At 39.4% G+C, this 15,158-nt stretch overlaps 1 protein-coding gene across 1 annotated transcript; it reads right to left on the bottom strand.

The window, feature by feature from the left end:
- Positions 1-218: 218 nt before the first annotated feature.
- On the bottom strand, positions 219-1,543 carry LOC135785253 (uncharacterized). The gene has a single exon (XM_065294593.2). It carries the CDS (start codon positions 1,522-1,524, stop codon positions 226-228), a length of 1,299 nt encoding a protein of 432 aa, XP_065150665.1. The 5' UTR covers positions 1,525-1,543; the 3' UTR covers positions 219-225.
- Positions 1,544-15,158: the final 13,615 nt, after the last annotated feature.

Below are 15,158 nucleotides of genomic sequence, written 5' to 3'. Positions count from 1 at the left end.
AAAATTACGATATCTGAAAATCATAAAATGGTAAAATGTAAAATATTTAAAACTTTCAAAATATAGAAATGTGAAATAAGTAAAAATATCAAAATTTAAAATATTTGAAAAATCATAAACTGGTGAAATGAAAATCATAAACTGGTAAAATGTAAAATATTTAAAACTTTCAAAATGTCCAAATGTAAAATATTTGAAAATCACAATCTCCTCTTTTTCCACTTATTATTCCCTTACATACACAGTAATGATTATGTCTGTGTTTTGGAACTCTTCTTTGATTACATCCCTTACTTTTTCCCACTCTAGTCTGTCCAACCCACACCCAATCCTGGGTATAGCCAACTTTTTTACTCTTTGTTCTTCACAGTGTTTTTTGAGTTCCTTTATTGCCTGTCTCAATGTGTCGTATGTTGGAAAATCTTTGGCTTTCTCTTTTGTTATCAGGTGAAAGATTGTTCTTTGCCCTTCCTGTGTTACCGCACACTGTCCCACCACTTTCTGTTGTCTAACTACTTTGTCTATTCCATATCTTTTTCTGAATTCCAATGCTATTCCTTTCCCAAATGCACAATCTTTGCTAATGCAGTGAGCTAATGCTTCATGTTCTGGACTGTTGAATAAGTCCCCCTTTAGTTCTTTGAGTGTTAGTTTTGTGTTCTTTTGGGAAATGTCAACCTGCTGTTGTGAAATGTCAACCTGTTGTTGTTCCCCTGTGTTGGATTCCCCCTTTTGGTCCTGCAGTTCCTGCAGGTCCAATCTTACCGTATCCAACGATCTTTCTGGTTGGTTGGTAGGGGAACAACAAGACCAATGGAACCAAGTGTCACCTTTACCAGCTACTCTGACACTATGTGTTGTGCGCTCAGTCACTCTGTATGGCCCAGTCCAACGAGGTTCGTTCCACTTCCGCTTAAACACCCTGAGAAGCACCCACTCTGCCGATGGAGTGATTTCTGCGTCTGGATGGGCCGGGGAGATGGTTTTCTGTTTGGAAAAGCTTGAGACAAGAACATTCAGCTTGGTAAAGTACGTTCTGTGATCAAGATCATATATCGGTTCAGGGTGCACTGGGTTGAACGGACCAGGAAATGAGCGACCTGTCAAAAGTTCGAACGGTGTGAATGACGTCATGCGGTTAATGGACGACCGTACAGACAAAAGTGCCAAGGGCAACGCCGTGACCCAGTTCACTTTCATTTGTGTACAGATTTTTGCAATTTTTGTTTTTAGCGTGAGATTCATGCGTTCGACCTTACCCTGTGACTGAGGATGGTATACGGTACCGAAACGGAAACGCAATCCCAGTGCACTCTCAACCTTCTGCAAATCCGCATTCTTAAAATGTGTACCGTTGTCTGAGCGAATGATTCTCGGAAAACCGTGACGCGGAATGTATTGGTTAATCAAACACTTAATCACCGAAATCGAATCTTCCTTCCCCGTTGGCCACGCCTCTGGCCAGCCTGAAAACGCATCCACGAAAACCAAAAGATAACGTTTACCTTCCACTCTCTCCCCCATGTCTGTGTAATCGATAACCACTTCCTCACCTGGGGCCGGATTCATGAAAACATTCTTAAGACAAAAAATAAGAAAGTTCTTAAGATAAATTATAAGAAGTGCGTAAGAATGTTACTAAGTGCAATTCTCAAACATTTCTTAAGAAGTTCTCAATTTTTTTCTTAAGAATAACTTAAATTTGTGTCTTAAGAATAAAATGACAAGCTTTAAATGAATTATACCCTGCTAATGAGGTAACAATAAATTGCGATCATTAACGCGATACAAACGAGTGATGCATTAAGACTACAGGATGTTATTCGCTGTTGTAAGGTCAGCTAGTATTAAGGCGGTGCAGTGCGTAAATATAAATCCATAATGTCCCAATCGGTCCGTCATGCGGGCCGAGCGCTCTGAGTGTGCGTGCTTCACTCTCCGTGCCCAAGGCTTTCGTCTCCCGCGACCCGCGCTCACGCGTCAAGAGACGGACGCGGAGGGTCAAGCGTGCCCGCAGTTTCGGAGCCCTCGACTCACATGACGGAGCGATTACCGGTCCGCCTCCCGCTTAGAGCGACTTTAAGCTGTTAAGTAATTTCATAATGAATGTAGGCTATTACGGAGGAAGTTACATGTTTGCTAATATTATCACTAATACTTATTTGTGTTGTATGACATATTACAGAGTAAGCTATTAAACTTCATTTGAGTGTTGAATTCCTCTTTAAACTAATCTATGTGAAGTAAACTGATAAAATTGCCATTTCAGACTACAAAATACAACATGTCACATTTTAAACAATCACATTAACTTATAAAACATCTTACATTTTGAGATTTAAGACTACTGTAAGGTTATCCTAACTTTAAGATGTTATTTAAGACAGTTTATTTTTCGAGAATTGGAATTCTTCTTAAGTTTTTTCTTAAGAACATACTTAAGGAAAAAAATAAGAACTTTCTTAAGAAGCTTTTTTGAGAATACAAAATATTGTTAACTTTTTTCTTAAGCTTGAATTTAAGATAAAAATGGCAGTTAAGAAGATTTTTCTTCTTAAGAATGTTTTGTGAATCCGGCCCCTGGTCCCCGTGGCGGGAAGACACCTGCGGCACATTTCACTCCAGCACGTACATTGTGTATGGAGCACACCCTGCAGTTAGCGATAAATTCTTTAACTGTAGCAGCCAGGAATGGGTGCCACCACTGGTTAAGATTGGAAATGGTTTGTTTGATTCCAACATGTGAGGGGGGGTGTGCTTGAGTGATAAGGGGTTTTATCATACTAGGTGGAATTACTGGTTTACTGTCCGGTCCTACCCAGCCGTTGTTCAAACGTACCGCCCCCTTTTGAAGCCACATAGACTTTTCCTCAGGTGATGCTTTGTGTTGCTCTACTGCTATGTCTGGGTCAGGTAAAATGTTATTGGTACCTTCCTGTTCTGCATCTTGTAACACCATTTGTGTGACGTACCCTGCACCTTGCTTTGCCGCCATGTCGGCTATCCGGTTACCCTGTGCCGCATCTGAGTTACTTTTATCATGACCTTTACATTTTATGATTGCCACCTGCTTGGGTTTCAAAATAGCTGCTGCTAATGCTATGATGTCTTCCTGATGTTTAATAGGTTTGTTGTTAGCTGCCAGAAAACCACATCTTTTCCACTTAGGCAATTCTGTTACAACTGCACCCACTGCATAGGCAGAGTCACTAAAAAGGTTGATTATTTTTCCTTCTCCCCACTCTAGCGCCTTTGTCATTGCCACAATTTCTGCTCTCTGAGCTGACTGATGTCCCTGTAAAGGTTCTGCTATCAATATTTCAATGTCTTCCTCTTCCAGTGCTGCAATACCTATTCCTGACCTCAGTGTTCCACTCGAATCTCTGAAACAGCATCCATCAAAAAACACCATAACTCCCTCTGGAATGATTTTTGTCAACAAATCTGGTCTAATTTTCTCTTCCCTTTCCACGGTCATACAACAGTCATGGGGTTCTCCTTCTGTCCAATATGAGGCCATGTTTATGCCCTCATGTGTGAAAACCAGATTTGGTTGTGCGAGACAGTTTTCCAACCGTCTTTGTCTCAGAGTGGAAAGTGTAAATGATGCTGAATTAACATAAGCTACCACTGAATGTGCAGTGAGAACTGTTAAACAATGTCCCTGTACTATGTGCCCAACTTTGTCCACAATTTTTGCCAGTCCTGCTGCATATCTGGTACATGGGTGTTCTCTTACCTCAATGTTATCCAGTGAGATGCTGATGTACATAAGAACTATCCGATTACCCTGATCTTTCTGGAACAACACTCCGTTTACTGTAGTCTTACCCTTTGAAACATCTAGGAAAAATTGCTTGTCATAATCTGGTTTTGCCAAATCTGCTGCCATGGATAAACTGCTCTTCACATCTATGAACGCTTTTTCTGTCTCTGTGTCCCATGCTAACTTTGCTCTTAGTTCCCTTGGCCCTGCCTTCCTAACCATTTCCCTTAGTGGGTGTGTCAACTCTGCATATGCTGTAATATAATTCCTGCTAAAACCTGCCAAGAAATGATAACATATCTTTTACTGTAATTGGTTTGGCATGTTGCAAAATTGAGGTTCGATGTTGGCTGGACAATCCTGATCCCTGTGCTGACAATACTCTTCCTAGAAAAGTAACTTCCCTTCTACATACCTGTAATTTGCTCTTGTTCACTTTGAAGCCTTGTTCATACAGTCGTTTGAGCACTTCATGTGTGGCCTGGATACAGTGCTCTGCTGTTTCTGCGGCCAGTAACAAATCATCTACATACTGAATGAGAGTCGTGCCCTCCGGCAAGTTCACTCCCTGTAACATATCTTTCAGTGCCTGGTTAAATATCCCAGGGGATAAAATGAATCCCTGCGGAATGCGGGAATATCTTATTTGTCGCCCCCTGTAGGTGAAGGAGAAAATATCTCTTAAGTGCTCTGCAAGGGGTAAACAGAAGAAAGCATTAGCAGGATCGATGCAAGTATACCATGATTGATGTTGAGTGATTTCATTCAGAGAAGTGTATGGGTTTGGAACAGGTAAAGTTGGAGTTTTAATGATTTGATTGATTGTTCTCAAATCATGTGCCATTCTGAATTTTCCTGTGTTTTGTTTTTCCACAGGCAGAATGGGTGTGTTCCAATTGGAATCAGCATACTCTAAAACCCCTGCGGTTAACTAACCTTCAATGGTATCTTTGATACCTTCCTCTGCCTTTGGTTTGTGTTTATACTGAGGCCTCCAAATTGGATCCTCACATGTCAGCTCGAACGAAATTTCTGGGTAATTTTTACAAAACCCTACATCTGTGGGACTCTGAGTCCATAACTGGTCGGGCAAACTTTTCAACATTGTTTCAGCATCTTCATGATCACTTTTCTCCCTACCATGCCATCTTGTGAGCCATTCATGTTCCAACACTACAGTGTCTTTTGTTTCCTGTGTGATCAAATAATACCCTGAGCTAGATGAATATTTTACACCAGGAAGTTGGGTTTCCCTCCAATCTGTTAAGTGTATTCCCTTCTTTACCATTGGTCCTAGATCTTTAGCTTGGTGTTGGGGGTGTACTAACAATGATATATGGGGTGATGCCTCTTCCCTCATTTTGTACCGTTGTTCCTGTTCGGGGGTAAGTTCTACAATACCTGTCACTCCCTCTTTGCCTATCAATATTCCTGCCCCAAAAATTTCCCACTGTTCTCCTGCAATGTTATCAAATTGTTCTTGGTACCAGTACTCTTGTGTTCTATCATAAAACAGAGTGACATGCAGTGGATCTATTAGCTGGGTGTATGGAGCTAATGATAATATCCAAGGTTCCCATTGAGAGTACAGATCGTTCAGGGTGTCCCCTGTGTCCCCCAGAAGCACCCTCCCCCAGTAAATGTCAGCTCCCTGTGGAGAGGTGTTTGCAGAAAGTAACCATTGTCCATGCGTTCTCATTGTGGTCATGATGGAACAGTTCATGGTGATACCATTTTTCATAGTTACTATAATCCCCTCCGGGCTGCATAGGATTTCAGCTCCAAGTTTCACTAGCAAGTCTCTTCCCAACAAATTTGTCGGTGAGAAATATGACAGCAGAAAACAGTGAGTCAGTGATTGTTTTTTCATGCACTGCACTGTGAGTTCTTTGGAGAATTGCAGTCTAGTTATAGCCCCGGAAAACCCCCTTACTTCAGTGGTTTCATCTGAAATAAGATTTTTTGGAAGTTCAAAGTTCAGTGTGGAGTATGTTGCCCCAGTATCCACCAGGAATTCAACAGGACGTGTGTTTACCTCCAAAGTCAGCAAGGGTTCCGCCCTGACCCTGCTGAGGTCGTTCCGTGGGCCGTCTCAGTACCACTCCCTTTCCCCTCCAGTGGACAAAGGGTACTGCGAGTGTGGTCGTGGTGCTTTTTCCACGTTAGGGGCCATGTGTGGGTTATGGCCTCTGCCCCGAGACGGTCTCTGTTGGGCTCCGAGTTCAGGTTGCCGACAATCACGGACGAAGTGTCCCGGACGACCACAACGGAAACACCCTTCCTGATACTGCACTCTTCCCCTCCCCCTATTGTAATCCCCACCCCTACCTCTATTGGAGTAATACATTGGTCTTTGGGTGGTTCTCTCCCATTTAACATTTGATGGGTCAACTTCCTGTTCTTTGTTATATCTTGGAGGGGCTTTCATCTCCTGAACTACCATTTGTATATCCTTCTTTTTCCCTTTTTCTTCATTTAATTTAGATCTTGCTTCCTGCAACTGTAATTTTAGCAACTGTTTTTTCAATTCCTCTACTTCCCCTACCTTTTCTTTTTCTTTTTCGTTCGCCCTCGACATGTGATGAAGGAAATGTCGTTCCCAAACCTCACATAAAGCACCTGGTAAGTCAGGGTTGGCTTTTATTTCATCCTGTACAGATTTAGGAGTCCCTTCCAATACAGCAGCTCTGAACATCTGTTCCTGTATTCTATCTGAATGTGGATGAGCCCCTGTTTGCTCTTCCCACTCTCCTTTGCATCGACTCAGATATGCTGCTGCTGTTTCTTCCCCTTTTGGAGAAAATTTTATATTGTAAAGGGTGCCTGCTGGTGCTGGGTACAGCTTTCGCAGTGCCTTTCCCCAATCTGATGCAACTCGACAGTATGGATAGTCATCATATAATCCTACCGTTCCTGCCTCTCGCTCAATTTCCGTAATCTGTCCTACGGTCAGTACCTGTCCCAATAATGCTCTAAGGTCTCCGATCGCCAACGTATGCCCTTGTGTCAAAGTTATTACCTTCCCAATCCATTTACCCCCACCACTCGTGATATGAGTTAGCTTTGCAAGGATAGCTCCCATGTCTGTGAATGACCATGGTTTGTATTCTACCTTTCCACTTGTCTCCACTAGGGGGCAGATATTAGGTACCCTACGAATGAGATGTAGTTCCCTACATTCCTGTTCATCTTCTTCCTGTTCTTTCTTTGGTGTCTGTATACTGTAGTTATATCTGCTCTCCTCTTTCATCCTCTTACCCACCTTCATTTCTCCTCTGATTTCAACTGGATATGTTCCCTGTTCTTCAACCTCTATCTGACTCCCAGTCTCGTCCACTGTTATGAATCTGCTACTCAATGTTTCTCCTGGGGTGCTTTGTGCTCGAGGTTGAAATGTCCTTTCCTGTACTACGCTATTCCATTGTTCCCTTAGTTCTTTCTCCAGAGCTGCCATCTTCTGTTCTGCCTGTGCCGCTTGCTCTCTATCTGTTCTCATCAATTCAGCTGTTTCTCTTGCTATTTCTCTCTCCTCTGTCTCGTTTTCTGTTATTAAATTTAATTTCCCTGATTTTATTTTCCAGCGATTTCCCTCCCGCTGCTCCATGTCCAACACACCCTTTTGTACTTCAAATACTGGCAACTGTGTATGGGGCGGGGCATATGGAGGTGGAGCAGTGGGTGGCAGTGCTGGATATATGGATGCTATTTCCCTCCCCTCCTGAATTTTGTTTGCTTCCTTCTCTTTAAGGTCACTCTTTTTTATTTCCACTTTCTTTTCTGTCTCTTGTCTCTCTTTATCCAACTGTACCAAAGCCACACAACTAACTGCCATACTATGCCACAAATGAAACTCTTCACGTAGTCTCTTCACTTCCTTGTCATGCTTCTTTCTAGCTAGAAACCCCACTTCCTTTTTGTCCTCTCTCTGAAACTTCCTGTGCGCTTCACTTTCTTGAAAAATTACTTGCTCTTTCAAACTTGTCTTCGTCCTATCTTCGTAACCCTTAAGTTGTTTCCATTCTTCATACATTTCTTGCAATTTCTGAGTCTTTTTGAGCCTTTCTCTATCTTCTAACCCACTCAAAAGCTGTTCTACGGCTGCCTCCCATTGCTCTTTAAGAGTCTTCATGTTATCTTCCACTAAAATATGTCTTACCCTGAATATCTTGTTTATTCTTCCTCTCAATGTTATTTGCTGTCAGTCCTTCTGTAAATACACAAAAATTCTCACAAAATTATTTTCTGTGTTTTCTTAGTCAAACGAACAACAATCACCTCTTCTTATTAAAACTAAAGTTCACTTTAATACTATTGCCAGACAATAAAATTCAGTATTGTTACTTCTTCTTGAAATGAAAATGTAATAGTATTCAACTCTTGCTTGATGACGGTTAAAAAGGATTCAAGATTTTGTCAAAACTTAAATCAAATTCAATCTGGCAATATGTAACTTCTGTCAGAATTCAAACTACATTCATTATATAAAACTTGTCAAATTAGAAATTTAAAATCTCAAAAATGAAATGATATTTAGGACGTATTAAAAAAACAACATCTATCAAAGTTAAAAAATGTAACAATATGTCATACTGGTTAAAGTTAAAAATAACATTTATCAAACTTTAAATGTAAGAATATGCAATGCTGGTTAAAGTAAAAAACAAAATTTATCAAAAATAAAAATTCAATAATGTGTAATACTTGTTAAAATTAGAAACTACACATAAGCTTTGCCAAAATTAAAAATGTAAGGGCCTTCAATACTGTACTTGTCAAAATTGAAAATAAAGTTCACATCAATAACATTTATTTCTTATCACTCGTTCAAATGTAAATTTCCATAAAACAACCAGCACTTCTCAAATCTCTTGCTGATCTCACTAATTTTCTAACGTTTTCCTGAAAGTTACAATATTCTTATTACGGCTCGAAACAATGCATCCAATACACGTCTCAATCAATTCACAGGCACCATATGCTTTTATGATAACCACGGCTTAATTTCAGACAAAGTCGGCTCAGTTTTATCCACTACTGCAATCGAAATTATTAAATGTCAGTAATCGTTTGAATCTCTCTACTTCTACACTTTTCGTCTATTATCTCTCTCGGACTGGGTTTGTTTCTCTTCCGTACGCCTTTTTCGGCTCTGACAATCTATATCATATAACTTCTTTCAGTTGTACTTTCTTCAAAATGAAAGTAAAACTACCAGCCCGTCACGGAAAGGAAGCAGAATGAGAGCACAGCTTCTAAAGTGAAACTAAATTACGCTCCGAGCTGAGAAGTTCACAGTTTTCTCTTCCTTATTCTTAAATCTTGTTAGAAATGAAACAATCTCTTCTTGTAATCAATTCACCGAGAACAATTATCCATTTCAATTTATTTTGAAATCAAGTATAAAGAAACTACTCTTTCTTCCCGAATCACACCCCGGAATGAAATAAGAAAATGGAGATCCACACTAAAATACAATAAACATAAAATATACTGCAGAAACGTCTACTCCTTTAAACATGAAATAACACTAGACAACTCCAGAGAATCACACATTCACATCAATAAAACAAAATAAAAACTGGATCCGTCTACGCTTGTACCGTGTAAATGAAATGATACTAAACAAAATTCCCCAAATACACACAACAGTAAAATACAATATACACAGGATATAAAATATGCTTTTCTACAAATTGAGTTAAAATTTGCTGACAGTAAATTGCAACCACAATAAATTTTTTTAAAGACGGAATCCGACGGCTTTTTAAAACTAGAAATTTTATTCCAACTGCACTTACAGTAAAACGATTAGTAATTGAACACATAAAAACTGAATTACGATTTTACTTATAATAAATCTAGACAATACTCAGATTTTAGGATGCTAAATTAAAATTTACTGATCATAAATCTGACTCAAAATAAAATGTCTTCGTAAAAATAGAAAATTGAATCAAAATTTAAGATATACAATTAAGTAAAAATCAATGACAATAAAATTGACTAAGAAAAATAGAAAATTTAATTAAAACCTAAGATATAAGATTAAGTAAAAACTTGTTAATAGGAAAATAGAACATTGAATAAAAATGTACTAATCGTGGAATTGAATAATAGCAAAAATATTTCGTAAAAAGATAACACTGAATTGCAATTCACTGGCAGCAAAAATCAATAAAAATATTTATCCAAAGAAGAAGTAGAATTAAAATATACTCACAGTAAAGCTGATAATATACCGGTAGCAAACAGCGCAAATAAACAGCACATTTAAAAATAAGCAGCCATTTCGTATAATCTTCAGCAAGTTTCAAATTCCTATTCTTTAGCACAACTTAACAATATTGCTTACAATAAAACTTTTTCAAATACCAATATTCTCTTCGTATTTTCGACTATTTCGTGGCTTTCTTACCACTTTCGCTTTCTCTTTATGCGGTCCAACCGCTGCGTTGCCCGTGGTCCCTGACCACTTTCTCGGGTATGAAACCCACTTCAATCTCTATGTATCTCGGTCCAACCGCTCTGTGTTCCCAGAACACTAAATCCTATTCTACTGTATTCTATTCCCGCGGTCCAACCGCAACGTGTTCCCAGAACACTAAGTCCTATTCTACTGTATTCTATTCCCGCGGTCCACCCGCAACGTGTTCCCAGAACACTAAGTCCTATTCTACTGTATTTTATTCCCGCGGTCCAACCGCAACGTGTTCCCAGAACACTAAGTCCTATTCTACTGTATTCTATTCCCGCGGTCCAACCGCAACGTGTTCCCAGAACACTATCAAATTTGTCCTACGTTAACAACGTGGTACGTGTCCACGTTCGGGTCCCGGACCCTAATTTTGGAATAACCCACAGAACACTCGTCAGTGTCGGGTTTCCAATTCTGCGTTCCAAACGCCTCCTGGTCCCGGACCAGTTATAACAATATTTCCTTTCTTTCGTTTCACAATTTTTATTTTATTTTATTTTAACCGAATAATTGTTATTTCCCTTTTTATTTTATTGACACATTTAATAGTTCATTTGAGATATATGAAATTTAGATAAAATTGACAATAATCATTGTATCATATCATTAATCATTCTTCACGACATTTAAATAAAGCAGAATTTTGATATAACAGGTATCTGCTTACCTTTCCTATTTTGCGCAAGTGGAATGTCGAGAAGAAAAATCAATGATGTCCAGTCCTCCTCATCACGTCGATGGGGTCACCAATTGTTGGACTTTAATCGTCCTGCATGTTTTTAATGAGGAGATCAGACACGTAACTCAAATCGAATTATTTTTAATAAATATCTCAAATGAAATATTACAGAGCTCTTGGTCAAAACTGTCCCTGTCTTTACACAACACCAATGCAGAAACAAATCCCCCGAGGAGCGGTTGATCTGATCTGCCTCTCCCTCTGACCCAAAATATATATATGTGCAGTTGGGTGGGGGCCTGTTCGATGGAAAGTTTTACTTCTTTCTTAAAGGTTCACCAGACCCGTTCGATGGAAAGTTGTACTTCTGTTTTAGAAGTTCATCCTGTTATGAATAACTATGACCGTTATTTCACCCTGTCGCCCCGACATCCTGTTTTTCTCCCCAGGTGTTTCTGCAAAGCAAAAGTTAAAAAACACACATACATACATACCGCAAAAACTCCAAGCCTGCTAAATTTCCACATGACATTTAAAAGTCAACTATCAAAACCCATATACAATGGAATCATATCTCTAAGTCTGCTAGACTATTCTAACTTTAGTACTATATGCTAAAGGTTAATACTCAAAGCTATTCTTAAAATCTTTATGATTAAAGGCAATGCAATCATTAATAATGCAATAATAAAATCATGATTATTCAAAGCACGGTTAATATTCATATTTCAAGGATATGCGGATGTGGGAATGTTCTAATTTGCCTTCAGTCACTATCACATTGGACTGCCATTCAGAAACACTGATGTTATCATGCCAGTTAATCGTAAAGTTGTGGAGCAGCGTGCTGTACATCTGCAAAGAAGGTTCAAAGTGAATCCTACCTTTCATGCAAACTACACCACCTTCATGGAAGATGTTATTAGTAAGGGTTATGCAGAAAGAGTACCCATGGCCGAGTTGGAAAGATGTGATGGACATCTTTGGTATATACCACATCATGGTGTATACCATCCTAAAAAACACAAAATAAGGGTTGTGTTTGATTGCGGCGCTTCTTATCAAGGTACATCGTTGAATGGTAATCTCTTACATGGCCCTGATCTAACTAGTTCACTAGTTAACGTACTTGTACGATTCAGACTAGAAACTGTTGCCCTGATGGCCGACATTGAGTCTATGTTTCATCAGGTGAAAGTCCACCCAGAAGATCGTGATCTTTTAAGGTTTCTTTGGTGGCCTGAAGGTAACATGAACAACAGTTTGGAGGAATACAGAATGGTGGTACATTTATTTGGTGCTACATCTTCACCGAGTTGCTCAAACTTTGCATTAAGGAAATGTGCAACAGATCAAAAGGACCTATATGATGACAAGACAAAGGACGTTGTGTTTAATAACTTCTACGTGGATGACTGTCTTGTCTCTGTAACATCTGAATCTGATGCCATACATCTGTACAGGAACCTCACTGATATGTGTGCCAATGGAGGATTTCACTTAACTAAGTGGATGAGTAACAGTCGTGCCGTATTGAGTGCCATACCTGAAAAGGACAAAGAGAGCAAGGTAAAGGACCTTGATTTGGATCATGATGTATTACCACTAGAAAGAGCCCTGGGAGTACAATGGTGTGCTGAGTCAGACGCATTTCAATTTAAGGTGGTAGTCCGTGAACGACCTTTTACCAGAAGAGGAATTCTTTCTGTCGTTAGTTCCATTTATGACCCTCTAGGATTCCTCTCACCTGTGATTCTATCTGCAAAAATAATCCTACAAGATCTATGCAGAAAGGAAATTGGATGGGACGATGTTATTCCTGACGACTATATACAACGTTGGAGGAAGTGGCTAGATGACCTGCATCATTTGGAAAGTTTCAAGGTCAAAAGTTGTATAAAGCCTGATGGATTTGGTGAAGTAACATCTGCTCAAATGCACCACTTTTCAGACGCAAGTGAACAAGGATTCGGTGTGGTGTCTTACCTGTTGATTCACAACGCCAATAATTTGACACATTCAACTCTTCTGGCAAGCAAGGCAAGAGTTACGCCGTTGAAATCCACTACAATTCCTCGCTTGGAGCTTACAGCTGCCACACTTGCTAGTCGCATTAACAACATATGGATGAGAGAGCTTAAGATGCCCTTTCAGGAATCAATCTTCTGGACAGACAGTACTTCAGTTCTTAAGTACTTACGAAAAAACGACCACAAGATTCAAGTGCTTTGTTTCTAACAGAGTGTCAGAAATTCTGAAGAACTCTGACATATCACAGTGGAAATATGTGAATTCATTGAGTAATCCAGCGGATTTGACATCAAGAGGAGTAAAAGTGGCTTTATTTCTACAAAATAGTACGTGGCTTACTGGTCCTACATTTCTTGTCCAGCCACAAGAAGAATGGCCAGTAGATCCTACATGTCAAGATGTAATGATGGCTAATGATCCTGAAGTGAAAGTAAGTGTCTTGGTAAACAGGATAGAAGTCAAGGAAGAATCAGACTCCTTATTAAGCTTCTTTAATTACTTTTCTTCTTGGATGCGACTGAAAAAGGCTGTTGCATGGATTCTTCGCTTTAAGACAATACTGTTGGATCGTGTCAGAAAGCGGAAACAGCCACAGGCCGTGGATCCATCTCAGCAGATGACAACTGTTGATAAAGGAATACAAAAGTTAACATCTATTGGACACAAGGACCTGCTTTCACTGGAAGAGTTGGAAAAATCAGAAATGGAAATCATACGACTGTGTCAAGAGTGGAAATTTTATGATGAGTTGGCAAGTCTGCAAAAGAATGGAATAGTCAAGAGAAGTAGTTCTCTCTACCATCTCAATCCCATACTTCAATCTGGTATTTTAAGAGTTGGTGGTCGTCTTAGTAATGCAGAAATTCCTGAAGAAGCTAAATACCCAATTGTACTGACTAAGGATATGCACATTTCTAACCTGATTTTGCACCACATTCATGAACAAGTTGGACATAGTGGGCGAAACTACATGCTGGCTATCCTTCGACAACAATATTGGATCACTGGAGCTGCTGCAGCCATAAGAAGAATTCTATCAAAATGTGTTGTATGTAGAAAGTTCCATGGAACTGCAGGACATCAACAAATGGCAGATTTACCACCAGATCGAGTTTTACCAGATAAACCACCGTTTACTCATGTTGGAGTAGATTGTTTTGGTCCCTTTGAGATAAAACGGGGAAGAGTCACACTAAAACGCTACGGCGTTATCTTTACTTGTCTTGCCATAAGAGCTGTTCACATTGAAATGACTGCATCCTTGGATACAGATTCATTTATTCATGCATTAAGACGCTTCATTGCACGACGTGGACAAGTGGCTGAAATACGCTCAGATAATGGGACAAATTTTGTGGGAGCTGAACGTGAATTACGAGAAGCAATACAAAATTGGAATCAAAATCAGATCAACGACGTTCTTCTTCGAAAGAAGATAAAATGGACATTCAATCCACCTACTGGTTCGCATCATGGAGGAATTTGGGAGAGACTTATACGATCGATAAGGAAAATCCTGAATGCTATTGTTCAAGGTCAGCGCTTGGACGAAGAAGGTCTTCTTACATTTTTCTGTGAAGTGGAATCAATACTTAACAATAGACCTATAACAAGAGCTTCTTCTGACCCTAATGATTTACAAGTCTTAACACCTAATCATCTTCTCCTATTAAAGACAAATTTGACATTACCTCCTGGAACCTTCACAAAAGAGGACTTGTATACGCGTAGAAGATGGCGTCAAGTTCAATACATGTCAAATCTCTTTTGGAAGCGATGGATAACCGATTACCTACCTCTACTACAGGAACAACAGAAGTGGATTGTAAAAACGCGCAACTTTCAGTTGGGAGATGTTGTGCTTGTAGTGGACGACAATGCACCAAGGAGCTCCTGGAATATGGGTAGAATTGTGGACACCATAAAGGACAAAAAAGGATTTGTACGACAAGTCAAAATCAAGACTAAGAGTTCCCCCTTAACTAGACCAATTACAAAAACTATTTGTCTTCTTGAAGCTGAGGAACATCATGAATCTACGGACTAACAACTTATAGTGACATTTGAGAGCTCTCAACGGACATGACAATTCTTATATTATTGAGGACAAACTTTGTATCTACAAAGATGAACTAAACAGACTTTTATTGAAAAAGAAAAAAAAAGGGAGAACAAAAAAAAACTCAATGAAAATGTATGTGCCATAC

The sequence above is a fragment of the Paramisgurnus dabryanus genome, chromosome 22, assembly GCF_030506205.2.
Source record: "Paramisgurnus dabryanus chromosome 22, PD_genome_1.1, whole genome shotgun sequence".
NCBI lineage: Eukaryota > Metazoa > Chordata > Actinopteri > Cypriniformes > Cobitidae > Paramisgurnus > Paramisgurnus dabryanus.
This window is presented reverse-complemented; position numbering and strand designations above follow the sequence as displayed.